This window comes from Microplitis mediator, chromosome 9 (assembly GCF_029852145.1).
Source record: "Microplitis mediator isolate UGA2020A chromosome 9, iyMicMedi2.1, whole genome shotgun sequence".
NCBI lineage: Eukaryota > Metazoa > Arthropoda > Insecta > Hymenoptera > Braconidae > Microplitis > Microplitis mediator.
In genome coordinates this window covers 19,416,399-19,430,961 of record NC_079977.1, presented here as the reverse complement: position 1 = coordinate 19,430,961, position 14,563 = coordinate 19,416,399, and the positions used below count along the sequence as shown (strand labels likewise).

General features: G+C 31.0%; 1 protein-coding gene across 2 annotated transcripts; it reads right to left on the bottom strand.

Moving 5' to 3' along the window:
* Positions 1-2,966: 2,966 nt before the first annotated feature.
* On the bottom strand, positions 2,967-12,353 carry LOC130674398 (protein TRC8 homolog). 2 transcript variants are annotated; one of them, XM_057479713.1, is made up of 4 exons: positions 12,242-12,353; positions 11,567-11,988; positions 4,760-5,139; positions 2,967-4,696 (listed from the first exon to the last, which is right to left on the bottom strand). In XM_057479713.1, the coding sequence occupies exons 2-4, from the start codon at positions 11,865-11,867 to the stop codon at positions 3,326-3,328; spliced, it is 2,052 nt and encodes a 683-aa protein (XP_057335696.1). In that variant the 5' UTR covers positions 11,868-11,988; positions 12,242-12,353; the 3' UTR covers positions 2,967-3,325. The 2 variants fall into 2 exon arrangements, with proteins under 2 accessions (XP_057335696.1, XP_057335697.1); XM_057479714.1 differs by having other exon boundaries at positions 11,567-12,001; positions 12,242-12,300.
* Positions 12,354-14,563: the final 2,210 nt, after the last annotated feature.

Below are 14,563 nucleotides of genomic sequence, written 5' to 3'. Positions count from 1 at the left end.
AATAGTATACTATTATTAACATCGTAATTATTAATAATCTGATGGTAATAGTTACTATCAGCATAAGTAATGATTACCATTTAAGCTAATAAAAAATTTGAATATCAGCGTTATAGTCTGACGCTTGTCTATGTATAATTTCTTTAACTGTGAAGTGGTTAATTTCACACACACGCACACATAGATGCGCACACACACATACGCCTCCCCACATACCCACGCACACTCACCCGCACACATGCGTACACTCATCTGCACACATACGCACACACATGCGCACACTCATCTGCACACACACATTCTTAATTAAGAATTTTTATAACTTTGAATGGTAACAGTTACCATCTTCGGTTGTAACAAATATAATCTTTAATAGTTAGAATTACCATCTTCGATAGTAATCGTCAACACCATCATTTGTTACTGTTATCATTTTTAATAGTAAAACTAATCATTTGAACCACTGAGAAATTTTACTACTAATTTAGATAGTTAAAATTAAAAATTTTGTATTATAGATAGTATTATTAAATTTTCTCCGTGTTCTTGTTGAAATGACCCTCAAACCATTTTTTTTTTTAATTCGAACTCTAACATAAAGAAATTTGTGAAAGTGTGCGCGCATTTCCGCACTCTATGCTTAAGCAATTGCGGGTAAATTAACTTCAAACGCGTTTTTCGCGAAACTACTTTTTTTTCAAATGGCGGACAGTTCATCTCAAAAACTACTCGACTGATTTAAATGTTTTTGCTCTTGTTTTGTTCGTTAAGATGTTTTGTATGGCAATGCACCACATTTCGCCAAAACAACTAACTATAACAATTTTTTTTTCCGCAGAGAATAGTGAAAGGGATGTTTTTCAAACTTTTTTTCAATTATCCGCCATTTTGTTTATTTTTTGTATTTTTAGCTAATTGTGGTGGATTGTCACGTAAGGGATCTTTCTTTTGAAGATGCCGTTTTGTTTTTTTGTTTCATATTCATCGATCCTGAGATTAACTGTTCGCCGTGGGACATTATTTTTTTGAGGCCTCGACTTTGGCGCCTCCTGGATAGTTGTTAAAAAAGGAAATATAAAAAAACTCAAGTATTTTTGTATTCATTCGGGAAAAAAAATTTAGATCTATTCAGATCAAATTAGATCTGATGTTTCAGATCTGAACAGATCTGCATTTTGGCCAGATCTGTTTAGATCAAATTAGATTCACTCTGATCAGAATAGATCTGCTTAGATCTAAACAGATCGAGATAAATAAAAAACACTCTTAGATCTGCTCAGATCAAATTAGATCTGATGCTTCAGATCTGAACAGATATGCATTTTGGCCAGATCTGTTTAGATCAAATTAGATCTACTCTGATCAGAATAGATCTGCTTAGATCTAAGCAGATCAAGATAAATAAAAAACACTCTTAGATCTGCTCAGATCAAATTAGATCTGATGTTTCAGATCTGAACAAATCTGCATTTTGGCCAGATCTGTTTAGATCAAATTAGATTCACTCTGATCAGAATAGATCGGCTCAGATCTAAACAGATCAAGATCAATAAAAAACACTCTTAGATCTGCTCAGATCAAATTAGATCTGATATTTCAGATCTGAACAGATCTGCATTTTGGCCAGATCTGTTTAGATCAAATTAGATTCACTCTGATCAGAATAGATCTGCTTAGATCTAAACAGATCGAGATAAATAAAAAACACTCTTAGATCTGCTCAGATCAAATTAGATCTAATTCGCTAGATCTGTATAGATCTGTTTTTTTATCTCTATCCTAATAAAAATTGATATGTCTGATTAAAAATATATTAAATATATCACAATAATATAAAATATATAGGATTGAAGCCATTTAAATTAAAAGTAAACGTTTCATGTTCCATATGAGATCAGCTTTATCTTCTCCTTTGAATGATGCAATTCAAATTTAACTTAATAAAGATTCATATTCAAGATCACTCTTCTCCAAACAATACAAATTAACATATAATTAAGAAGATACCAATTTAAATAAATAGCTAAATAAACAAAAAAATGTATTTTAATTACGATAGACTTTTTAGAATTATCAAAATTTAGGTGAATGTGTCAAAATTCAGCTAGTTAATCTTATAATTATAATTTAATGTGAAGAAATATTTATTTATAATCTGTACAGATCTAATCTGATCAGAGCAGATCTGAACTTTTTTTCCCCGAGAAAAAGTTACATCAGCTCAGATCTGGTTTGATCCGTACAGATTCAATTAGATCTATTTATATTTGCTTCATAAATTGATCGTTTAATCAATATTGATCTATTTTGATCTGACTAGATCTAGGTTGATCTAACTTGATCTGACTTGATCTAGGTTGATCTGACTTGATTAAATTTGATCAGGGTAGATCTGGACTATTTTTTCCCAAAGAAAAATGTCGTATCTGATCAGATCTAGTTTGATCTAAACAGATCTACTCTGATCTGGGTGCAGTATAAATGATGATCAAATTTGATCTGAGCTGATCTAATTTGATTAAAACAGATTTAAATTTTTTCTCCCGGGCTATAAGCTTCAAATAAAAGTTTAAAAAAAATATCATCGTAATATCTTAAGCAGGGCCTGAAAAAAAAATTCTTAAAAATATTCCAAGGTGGTCAAGTACCTTAACTATAAATCAGCAGTTATACTAAAAACAACTTCTATTCACACACACTAAAAAAATTCGGTCTGAAATGCACGGGTTTGTGCACACTTATCTACTGCGCACACTTGCCCCACATGACTCTATAGTTAATATACAAATTCATATTCCATAAACTAAATTTTGTATTAAAAATAACAATATTCGGAGACTGAAAAATTTTAGTTGCTTTAACTAATTATTTTTCGTTAACATTTCTATCGACTTTTCCCTGAGCGTGGGCTTTATGCAGGTTTATTTTCACACAATCAAAAATAAACATAAAAATATATTAAATAATTTGTTTATTCCATATCCATTCTTAATTACACAATAATCAATACAATTATTTAGTCACAAAACTCATCAATCATCGATTACCACATATTTATACTAATATATATATTATGTCCAATAAGAAGACGTAACAATCCACAACAAAGTAAGCTCATCACCTCCGATATCACATAAAATTTAAAAAGACGCCTCATTTTCACACAGACCAAACCTTCTAATTTAAATTTCAAAACAATCGTGTAAATCCCGAAACTCACCCGTGACTTTAACAGACGACCATGAACTCTATCCCTCAAAAAAAAAAAAAAAATAAACGTATCACAAAGCCTTAAGAATAACAATAATTAGGTAGGCGTCGAATTTCACCTGATGATCGTTGAAGTCTCTCTGCCTGGCGCCAAGTCTGGTCTCTCGTCTTCAACATCTTCTCTTTCCCTCGCTACTGGATCCTGACTACCACCAGGCGCTTGGGGTGGTTCCTTTTCCGGAGGAGTTTCAACTTTATAAAGAATGTCGTGACACAGAGGACATCTGTCTTGTACGTAGAGCCATTTTCTCAAGCAAACCCCGTGGAAGAAGTGATTGCACCGGGTTACTTTGGCGCTCTTCATTTCTTGATAGCAGATGGCGCATACGTCATCAAGTCTACGGAGTTGATCGACATTCGCCTCAGGTAGTGAATTTATTTTGTAGACAGCAGTACGACGCTTCATAAATACGCTCCATCCTGCTTTAGCCTCGTTCCAAATGTTGAAGTACGCGTGTATGCCCATCATGATTGCACGAATCGCACCTCCGGACTCAAAAAATAGAATCCAGACGCCGTTGAAGAAGAGGACTACGCCAAAAGCAAACTCTACAGTGTTGCCAAAGCTGCGAATTACGTAGAGACAGTCATCAAGTGGTTCCCAGAAGGTACTACGGTAGGCATCGAAAAGGAAGAGCCCATAGATGGCCAGAGATACGCAGACTTTGACGATTACTTCAACGCAGAAGATTGAGACAGCAAGGAGCCAGGTAGACATACTGAAGTGGGACCAGAGGAAGACTAAAAGTGTTATGGGAAAGACTATTAGAAAGAGGCAGACACTGAGCGCCCGCAAGTGACGTCTCAATGCTGGGTTATGAGAGGCGCTGATCGACATAAGGACTGGGTTTACGATGTTGTGAACAAAATGCAAGACTGCTGTGGACAGAAGACAGAAGTTACGGAAAAGACGGACTAGTCGTTTCTCCCGGTCCAGGGATGTCAGACCAGTCTGCAGAGCGAGGATGTAAAACAAAATGGCGGATACTGTTCCTATACTCTTCTCCTCGTCGTCTTCGGTAAGGAGAACCCACCGGAAGAAACAACCGATGTAATGACAGATAGAGGATATTATGGAAGTCATGCCCAATAAGGCAGTTAGGGTTTCACAGCCGTTTACTAATAAAGTCCGGATTAAAGTTGATAGAGTGAATGATTCCTCGTTGTAGTGGGTGCCGAGTAGCTGGACTATCTGCTCAAAAACTCTTAACATCCAGAAAGTACGGAGTACATTGGGCACGTTAAGTCGCATCCATTCTATTTCCGCGAGCGCTGAAAGTCCGTAGTTGCTAATGAAGGTCCGCGCATGATGATACCCGGAGTGCATTATTTTTAACATCGAGATGCTGCTGTACCAGAGAATGAACTTGCAGACTAAAAGAGGAAGTAGGGCTGCTATTACTGGAGCGTGATGCAGAACAGTTGCCTGAAATGTTCAGTATTCATTTAGCTATGAAATTATTCAGGACTTTGGAGACCGGATACTTACAGGTAGAGGGTAAATACCGAGAATTGACGGTATGAGGAAGCTTATGAAAAGTAACCTATCGAGGATAACGTGACGTGGAGCCAGATGGATGTAGCAAAAGACGCTTGCCAAAATAGCTTGGATTACGTAGTTCTGGATAACGATATTCCCAGGCCCGTTTTCAATCAAGTGATTGAAGTTCAACCGGAGCACGTCATCCAAAATACTTGGAGTTGACGTGATATTTGGATTGTAAGTTGACGTGTAAGTTATTATTGATTGCATTGTTCTCACGTTGGACCAATAGGACACGAATATTGTGCCAACAGATATCAGGTACATGTAGACGATTATTAAATGACCAGTCCAGAGCATAAATGTGTAAATAGAAGCTGCGATACCTACAATTTATATAGTTATTTTTTTTTTTAATTTAAATTTTTTTGGCAAAACTCAAGGCAGTATTTTACTTTACACGCTCGAAAAAAAAGGATATTTTTTATGAAGTTTAATGAGGTTATGAATAAAGATATGGGGCATTCGACGCCAAATTGAACGGTTTCGAAAATTGTTGTTTTTGATTTTCTTAATTTTTTGGTATTTTTTAAATTTGAGATTTTTTTGATCAATGGTTGAAAAATATCGAATTTCCAAAAAAAAAAAACGCTCCTTTTATGGTTTTTTGATCATAACTTTCGTAATAATAGTCGAAATTCAATGTTTTTTTTTTTCAAAATTTTCGGCTGTAGACGGCCTTTACAAAAAAAATACAAAAGAAATATTTGATGTGTTTTCAATCGAGATTTTTGAGTTTTATGTTTTCAATCGTGTTTTTAAAACTGTGTGCATCCTTCGATTTTCTTGAAGATTTTCTATCTTAAACTTTTATCCATCCTGCAACTTTTGAACCCGGTCTGGTAGTGAGCCTTCCATAATTACTATTTTTTTTTCGATTTTTGAAAATTGAAAAAAATTTTTTTTCTATAAATTATAATCAGTACCGATTTTCGATACTGTACACTTCTTTTTTTGCACACATTGTTAAGTGATTTCGATATTTTATTGTTCTGAGTAGGGATATAATACGCATTAAAAATTTTAGTTCAGCCGGTTGCTAGTGATATGTTTAATTCCAAAAATTCAAAAACTTTCTGTTTCAAATTGTCCATTTTTGAAATTGTAACACCGAACGCCTCTAATAGCACAGTTTCCGTTTTTAACGACAATTTGTATACAACTTGCTATACAATTTGACGTAAGTTTACTACCCGAATTAGAATGAAAATTAACTTCAAAAGTTGTATACAAATTGTCGTCTAAAACGGAAAAGCCCGAAGGTGACGGACATTTGACGAAAAATTCAAGGAAACTGTTATTAGGTTTTTTTTCTAGTAAAAAAAAGTAACCTCTGAAGTTAGGAAAAATTAACTGCAAATTTTTCTTTCCAACTTTTGCTGTCAAATTGTCGGCGAATTCGGTCAGCAAATTTCGGTAATTTCGATTGTCAAATTACTGTCAATTTCAAGCTAAAGTGAATATTAGGGGCGACCCACCTACTAATCGAGGCGTTGTATTCGAATAATGTTTTTATATGTTAAAAGTGAATGAATTTTTTTACGTAGTGTCTAAAGATACAGAAAAAAACCTGTGTTCAGAATAGCCTATCGTGTGGCACGTTATCGTGCCGCTTACCCCTTCTTCTATCCCACCTATTTCTGTACACTTATCCACGTCGATTTTTTTAAGTATATTTCAATAGTATATTTATTAAGCCTTACAAACTTCACATGTATATCTTTTTCATAATCTTTATTCATAATCTCATCGAAAATTAAAAAAAAAATAGCCTTTTTTTTCGAGCACTCAAAGTAGAATATTTCCTCAATAGCTGAAATTAAATTTTTTGATGTTAACATTTTGCGTTCTACCCTCGCTGTAAGACCATCGATGTTTCTTTTTGTAAAAAGGAAATTTTCTGTATTATGTTCATACTTTGCCCGTGTAAAAAAAAACTTCCTAGAGAATTCCGGAAGGATTCCTCGTAAGGACTCGTAATGTCTTACGAGCGGATTAGTCTTCAAGAGAATTTCCTCCGGAATTCCTCAGGAATTTTTATTTTACACTGGTAAGTTAGTCTTATAACGAGGATTAGACGCAAAATGTAAATAAGGTGATTAGTGGGGGAAGCGTTCCAGACAATTTTTAACAAATTGAGGAGTGAAATCTTATGATCAGGTAGGGATGTATCTAAAAAGGGAGCATCTTTGTCATATTTTTGTCGTGTTATATCTGCCCACTAATTCTTATGAGGTTTCTATGTAAGATCTTATAGGAAACTGTCCAAGATCTTGTACGTTTTCACAAAAAACATACATGTACGATAGTATAGGACTCTCTTAAGTATTGTACATGAATCTTGCATGCATGAGTTAGGATTCAAAAATTCATGCAAGACTCTTACAAGCATAACATGTGTATTAGCGTGTTTCAAAAAAAAAACAATTTTTTTTTTTTTTTTTTATGGTATCGAAAAATTGAAAGTATAACTAAAAATAAAAATTTTGGTACCATTCCGAGCTCTTAATAATGATATTAAGGTTTGCCTCAATCCATTTTTCTATTTTCCATTTAAATAACACGGGAAAAAATTTTTTTTTTTTTTAGAATTTTCCAGCTCATAAACCAATCAACGGATTTTAATGCACAACAAATGTTTTTGTAGGAAATTGAACGCTCTACAAAAAAGTCTCTTATCATTTTTTGATAAATCTATTTGTTCAAAAGTTATTTAAGCTTCAAGTCAAATTTATAGATAATTTTGAGATTTTTTTACTTTTCCGGCGAAACTATTAGTCTTTTAAAAAAATATCACATTGACTTTTTTGTAGATAATTTTATTTCTTACAAATTATTAAAAATAAAGTTTTTCGAAATTCTGCGTTGTTTTCAAGTTATTTCCATTTCAATGTCAAGCTCTTAAAAAAATAGATTTCTGATTAATTTTAAGAGCTTGACATTGAAATGAAAATAAATTGAAGACAATGCGGAATTTCGAAAAATTTTATTCGTAATAATTTGTAATGAATAAAATTACCTACAAAAAAGTTTGTATGACATTTTGTAATAAGACTGATAGTTTCGCCAGAAAGTGAAAAGATCTCAAAATTTACTATAAATTTGATTTGAAACTTAAATAACTTTTAAACAGTGGGATTTATCAAAAAATGATATGAGACTTTTTTTGCAGAGCGTTCAATTTTCTACACAAAGTTTCATTGCACATAAAAATCCGTTGAGTTGGTCTATAAGCTAGAAAATTCTAAAAAAAAAAAAAATTTTTTCCCGTGTTATTTAAATGGAAAATAGAAAAATGGATTGAGGCAAACCTTAATATTATTATTAAGAGCACGGATTGGCACCAAAATCTTTATTTTCAAATATACTTTCAATTTTTGAATACCAAAAAAACATTTGTTTTTTCTGAAACACCCTAATGTGTATTGATTATGCTAAAACTAATTGATTATTTATAAAGTCATATGTAAAACCTTAAAAAAAGATCAATAGTGCTGACAAGTTTTTGTAAACACTATTAATGATACTTTTCTGAATACAATATTCATATTCAAGGAACTTATAGAATTTCTGTAAGAATTAAATAGAATTTCTGTAAGAATCTTCCAAGAATTCTGTAAGAATCCCAGTGGATTTCCGTTATGCTCTTATAGGATTCCTTTAAGGATTAAGTCGGACTAAACAATATTCTTGTAAGAATCTTATAGCCCTATCCAAAAATTCCCATAAAATCTACTCAAATGCGACTGAAATCCCATAGAATCCTATAGACTGTATTGGTTTCTATACAGTTTTTGTCGCATTTGAGTGGATTCTATGGGAATTTTTGGATAGGAAGGACTCCTGTAAAAACCTTATAAAATTTCCATCAAAATCCTGAAAGATCTTTTATAAAATTGTTCTGCATACAATATTTATATTTAAGAAACTTATAGAATTTCTTGGATAATCTTCTAGAATTTCTGTAAGAATCTTATAAGACTCCTATAAATGTCTCATAGAAGTCCTGTGAGAATATTTCAGGATACCTGTAAAGATTTTATAGGAGTCCTGTCAAAATCTTATAAAATTCCTGGAATCTTACAGAACTCCTGTCGTGTTATTGCAGGATACCTCTTAGGATCTCATAGAATTTTTGTAAGAATCTCATAAGATTTCTGTCAGAATCCTGAAAGATCTTTTATAAAATTCTGAGGAATAGAATATTTATACTGCAGAAACTTACAGAATTTTTTTGTAAGAATTGAATAGAATTCCTAAGAATCTTACAGGATTTCTGTAAGACCTTTACAGGATTCCTGTAAGTATCTTATAGAAGTCCTGTTAAGATATCATCGAATACCTGTAAGAATCTTATAAGTTTTCTGTAAGAATCCTGAAAAATCCTTTACAAATTTTTCTAAATAAAATATTTATACCGGAGAAATTTACATACTTCCTGTAAAAATTGAACAGAATTCTTACAGGATTTTTGTGAGACTCTTATAGGATTTCTGTTAAACTCTTTTAGAACTTCTGTAAGATTCTTCTAGGATTTTTGTAAATATCTTATAGAAGTCCTGCAAGGGTATTATAGGATACCTGTAAAGATTTTATAGGAGTCCTGTCAAAATCATATGAAATTCCTGTAAGGATCTTACAAGATCCCTATGATATTACTGTAGGATACTTCTACACTCAGAAAATTAAGTAATTGTATTTATTGAGCTAAATTTTTAATTCCAATCATCGAGAATGATTGGAACGTTTTTCAATGCAAAAATAGTTAGTGCACGAAAAAAAATAAACTTTAAAAATTAGTATTTGAAATTATAACCCGGGACCCGGTTGTCAATATGGGGAATTTTAACATTCAAATAGTAAATTTTATAATACGTGTCGTATATTTTCTAAGTATCAGTTACGATTTTTAAAGTTCAAATAGTAATTTTTCTTACATAGACAATAAATTTTCATACTTATCCTGTAGTTATTCACGTTTGAATCATAAATGACAAAATTACTATTTAGAATGATGGTATTTACTGATTACTTTATCATTATATTACTTGTCATTCTCAATTTATATAGTTCATTTTTTTCCGTGTGCTATAATTTTTTTTAATAGAATTAATAATTATTGGATGATAACTTCTGCAATTAATTTCGTAGCAGTTACTATCAGGATGGTAACAATTACCATCAGGATGATAACAGTTGCTATCAAGGATGGTAATTAAAATTATTGATTGCAATGAAAAAATTGATCGAAAATTCAATAATTTTCAAGTACTGCTGCAAAATTGTAAATTTTCGAATTATAATTTCTGATGGTAACTGTTACCATCTGGATTATAAATATAACTATTTAGAATAATAATAATAATTAACTCGAGTTGACATACAGGATTATAACAATTATCATAAATATGGTGAATATTACAATCTAGATGATTTATACAATCATCTAGATAGTATTCACTAGGGTGATCCAAAAAATACAAAATTTTTGTTTTTTTCTCGGAAACAGGTTCAAAAGTTTCATTTAGATAAAAAAAGATGCCTGTAAAAATTAGAACTCTTAATATTAAAATTAAGAGGTTCCTCATCGCATTTTTCTATTTTCCATAAGACATGGAAAAATTTTTTTTTTGCATCTTCTGATTTTAATAAGTAGCGTACGATGCGTCATAGGAATAATTGGACACCTTTTTGTAGGTAATTGAATGCTCTACAAAAAAAGTTTCTTATCATTTTTTGATAAATCTATTTATTCAAAAGTTATTTGAGGTTGAAGTCCAATTCATACTAAATTTTGAGATCTTTTTACTTTTCTAGCGAAACTATCAGACGTATTACAAAATATCATGGGACCTTTTTTGTAGACAATTTTATTCCCTACAAGTTATTTATTACAAAGTTTTTTCGAATTCCGCATTGTTTTCTAGTTATTTTCATTTTAATGTCAAGCTCATAAAAAAAATAGTCTTTTGATCGACTTTAAGAGCTTGACATTAAAATAAAAATAACTAGAAAACAATGCGGAATTTAAAAAAACTTCATTGGAAATGACTTGTAGGGAATAAAATTGTCTACAAAAAAGGTCCAATAATATTTTGTAATAGGTCTGATAGTTTCGCCGGAAAAGTAAAAAGATCTCAAAATTTAATGTGAATTTGACTTCAACCTCAAATAACTTTTGAACAAATAGATTCCTCAAAAAATGATAAGAATCTTTTTTTGTAGAGCATTCACTTACCTACAAAATATGCCTGCCAATCATTCCTACGACGCAACGTTAGCTACTTATAAAAATCAGAAGACGTAATAAAAATTTTTTCCATGTTATTTTTATGGAAAATAGATAAGTGCGAGGAGGAACCTCTTGATGTTAATATTAAGAGCTCCAATTTTTACAGGCATCTTTTTTTATCTAAATGAAACTTTTGAACCTGTTTCCGAGAAAAAAACACAAATTTGTTATTTTTTAGATCACCCTAGTATTCGCTACTATCAGATTGATGGTAGAAATTTTACCATAACTAGATAGTAGTTTCTATTATTTAATTTTCTGAGTGTAAAGATCTTATGGAATTTCTGTAAGAATCTTACAGAATTTTCACTAAAATCTTATAGGCTTCCTCTAAAAATCCCGAAAAATCCTCCATAAAATCCATTTTATTTTCTTACAGTTTCTCCCATCATCCGTTTATGAATTTCCCTCAAAAGAATCAGCGGGCGGTTAAAAATAAAAGAAACCAAAGCAATACTCACCAAAACAACAAGCGAAAAACCTCATAATAGTAAGAATGTAAGCCTGATAGAAATAACTATTAATATTAAAAGACTGTATTAAAGAAGGTTCCGCTGTAGCAACAGAAGCTATTGATCCTACAATAGTATTTTGGACGCTCGCATATTTATTGTAATCATAGTGGTCAGTTGCATTGAGAACAATGGTCTCCTCGGGCATTCCTAATCCGATTCTTAGCAGCTCGTCGATTATAAAAAGTGGAGGTACTCGCATTACAACGTTTGCGATCCCCATCATGCGGTCGCCGACTAGTGGATCCATTTTTTATTATGATTATTATTATTATTATTATTATTGTTAATAACTAATTCGACTATATTTCGATCCTGTCTACTTGTTCATATTTTATTATTAGAGGAATAAAACGTCAAATTTTCTTAACCTGTTGAACAAAACTATTGTTATTATTATTAACATATTCCGAAGGATTTTAAATTATTAATTGGTCGGGTTATTGATTACCAACATTATAAATAATTATAAAAAAAATTATTTTTGCTGATAGGTTATTATGCAATAAATAAATAAATGACGTAGCAATTTTTTGGTTGTTTGTAAATAGAATGAAAATATTTATTTAGATTGTATTGTAATTTTAGTAGCAGGTAATAATTATGACCAAAGTAATTACTAACCTTAAAAATATAAAGTTTTTTGGTAAAAATATTTCGTCGAAAATGTGTATATTGTGACAATAAAGCTACTACTGACTATATGTATGTATGTTTAGTATATATATGTAGTATACAAATATGCCTATATGAAATTATTGTGTCGGTACACAGTTTATTGGGTACAGTTTGTTTTTGTTCAATTGATACAGCAGATTTTAGAAAACGAGTTGCGCGACAAGGGCGGGAAATTTTGAATTTTTTAAAAATTCAAGTTTTTGGTTAAACATTTTTTCAGTCCATTGTAAATAATTTTTTTTGAATGCACATAGTCATATATTTTATATTTATATGGCATAAATAAATATATGACGGGAAAAATTGAATAAATAAATTTAATAAATAATACAAATATTATTATTATTATTATTATTATTATATATTATTAAGAGAATAAAGAATATCTTGTTCCCACCATATCTATTTGATATGTTTTGCTAAACAATTAAAGGAGCAAGTTTTGTTCCTTTAATTGTGTAATCATAATCAAAATAAAATAATTATTTTTTTTTGACTTTTCTCAAATTTTTGCGTTGGTGACTCAGCAAATGCAAAGAAATGACAAAAAAAATAAAAAATTTCCAAAAACCTAAATGGCAAAAATTTTCTCAAAACCTAAATAGCGTAAAACAAAAAAAAATTTGTTTTCGTTTTTTCCATCGATTTTAATGTTTTCAGCATTTTTACATTGATTGGAGCAAAAAAAAATTTCAATACGCCCGTTTGGTCCGGCAGAACCATAAGGGCGTAAAATTTGAGATACGCCCTTTTGGTTTTAGTAACGCGAAATATTTTGAATATCGAGACAATGTACGTCTATATACGTATTTATGAATATAGTCCCTATAATTTTGAATTTACCCCAAACGAATGGTGTATGCTATTCGTGTACAATTTTCTTAACTAATAAAAGATATAAATAGCAATACATACGCCATCTATTCGATGTCAAATATATTAATGTTTAGTAGTTTGCATTATGATCTGTCAATGGAATCAATAACTTACTTATCATTCGGTAATTTCTTCCGCTTGCAGCGCTGTTACTCATTTCTACATAGTCAGTGAACTATTTGAAAATTGGCGCGAATTTTTGTTAAATTACAGATTTCGATTGTAATTAATTTAATTAATTAAAAAAAAAAAAATACTGGAAAGTTATTATTCTTCAGACTAATAACGACACTGCAAATTTGATATCTTGATATAGGGGAGGGTGGGGCAGAGCGGCCCCCCTGAAATTTTGACCAAAAAAAAATTTTTTTTTTTTCGACTAATTACTATAAATCCGATATGTTTGCGCATTTTTATCCCTACGCATGACATTTGGGGCAAAATGGACAAGCCCAAAATTTTGAAAAAGTGATTTTTTCATATTTTTATTGTCAAATTAAAAAAAAATTATTATAATTCCACATTTCTAGCCCTACGCATAACACCTGGGGCAAAATGGACCAGCCGAAACTTCCGAAAAAATTATTTTTTCATATTTTTCGGCCGTTTCTTTATGTAAGAGGCAAATTTGGTCACTGAAAATTTATAAAAATTAAATTTTTTTTTTTAGTTGATAAATTTTTGAAATAAAGTAAAATTATAGAATTGATTTTTTTTTTTATTAAATAACAATTAGTAATTAAGGTAATCGAGAGTGAACGATTTTTTACGCTTTAAAAAATTTTTTTCGAGTAATATAAAACCAAAAATAGTTGTCAAGAGAAAGAAATACATTCTTAATGATGAAAACAATTTAAAAAAAAAAAAAAACGAAAAAAAAAATTTTTTTATCACTTTTTGAAGGGGGGCCGCTCTGCCCCACAAAAAAAAAAAAATTTTTTTCAGAATTTTGGCAAAATGTCCATAAATTTGTTCGAAATAGGACAAAAGTAAAGTGATCTTATGATTGAAAGCCACAAAAAATAATAATTGGCTTAGGGGGGCCGCTCTGCCCCACCCTCCCCTACAATGATTTTTTGAACATCTATATAACACTAATAATTTTTTTTTTTTGTGTTCTAAAAAAAAATTTTCGGTACCGGTTGATTCTACGGGCCAGCATAATTTCCTACCTAGATTCCTATATAAATTCGTAATTTCCTATGATGATTCCCATAAATCCTCGTATAAATCCATAGTTTGCTATATTGATTTCTATAGATCCCCATAAAATCCTACATGGATCCTACAGAAGAACTTCAAAATCTTAAGTTCTCTCCGAATCTCGATTTTCCAAAATCCGACCGAAAATAACTTATTTTTTTTCAAATTTTTCAATAATTTCCCGCATGA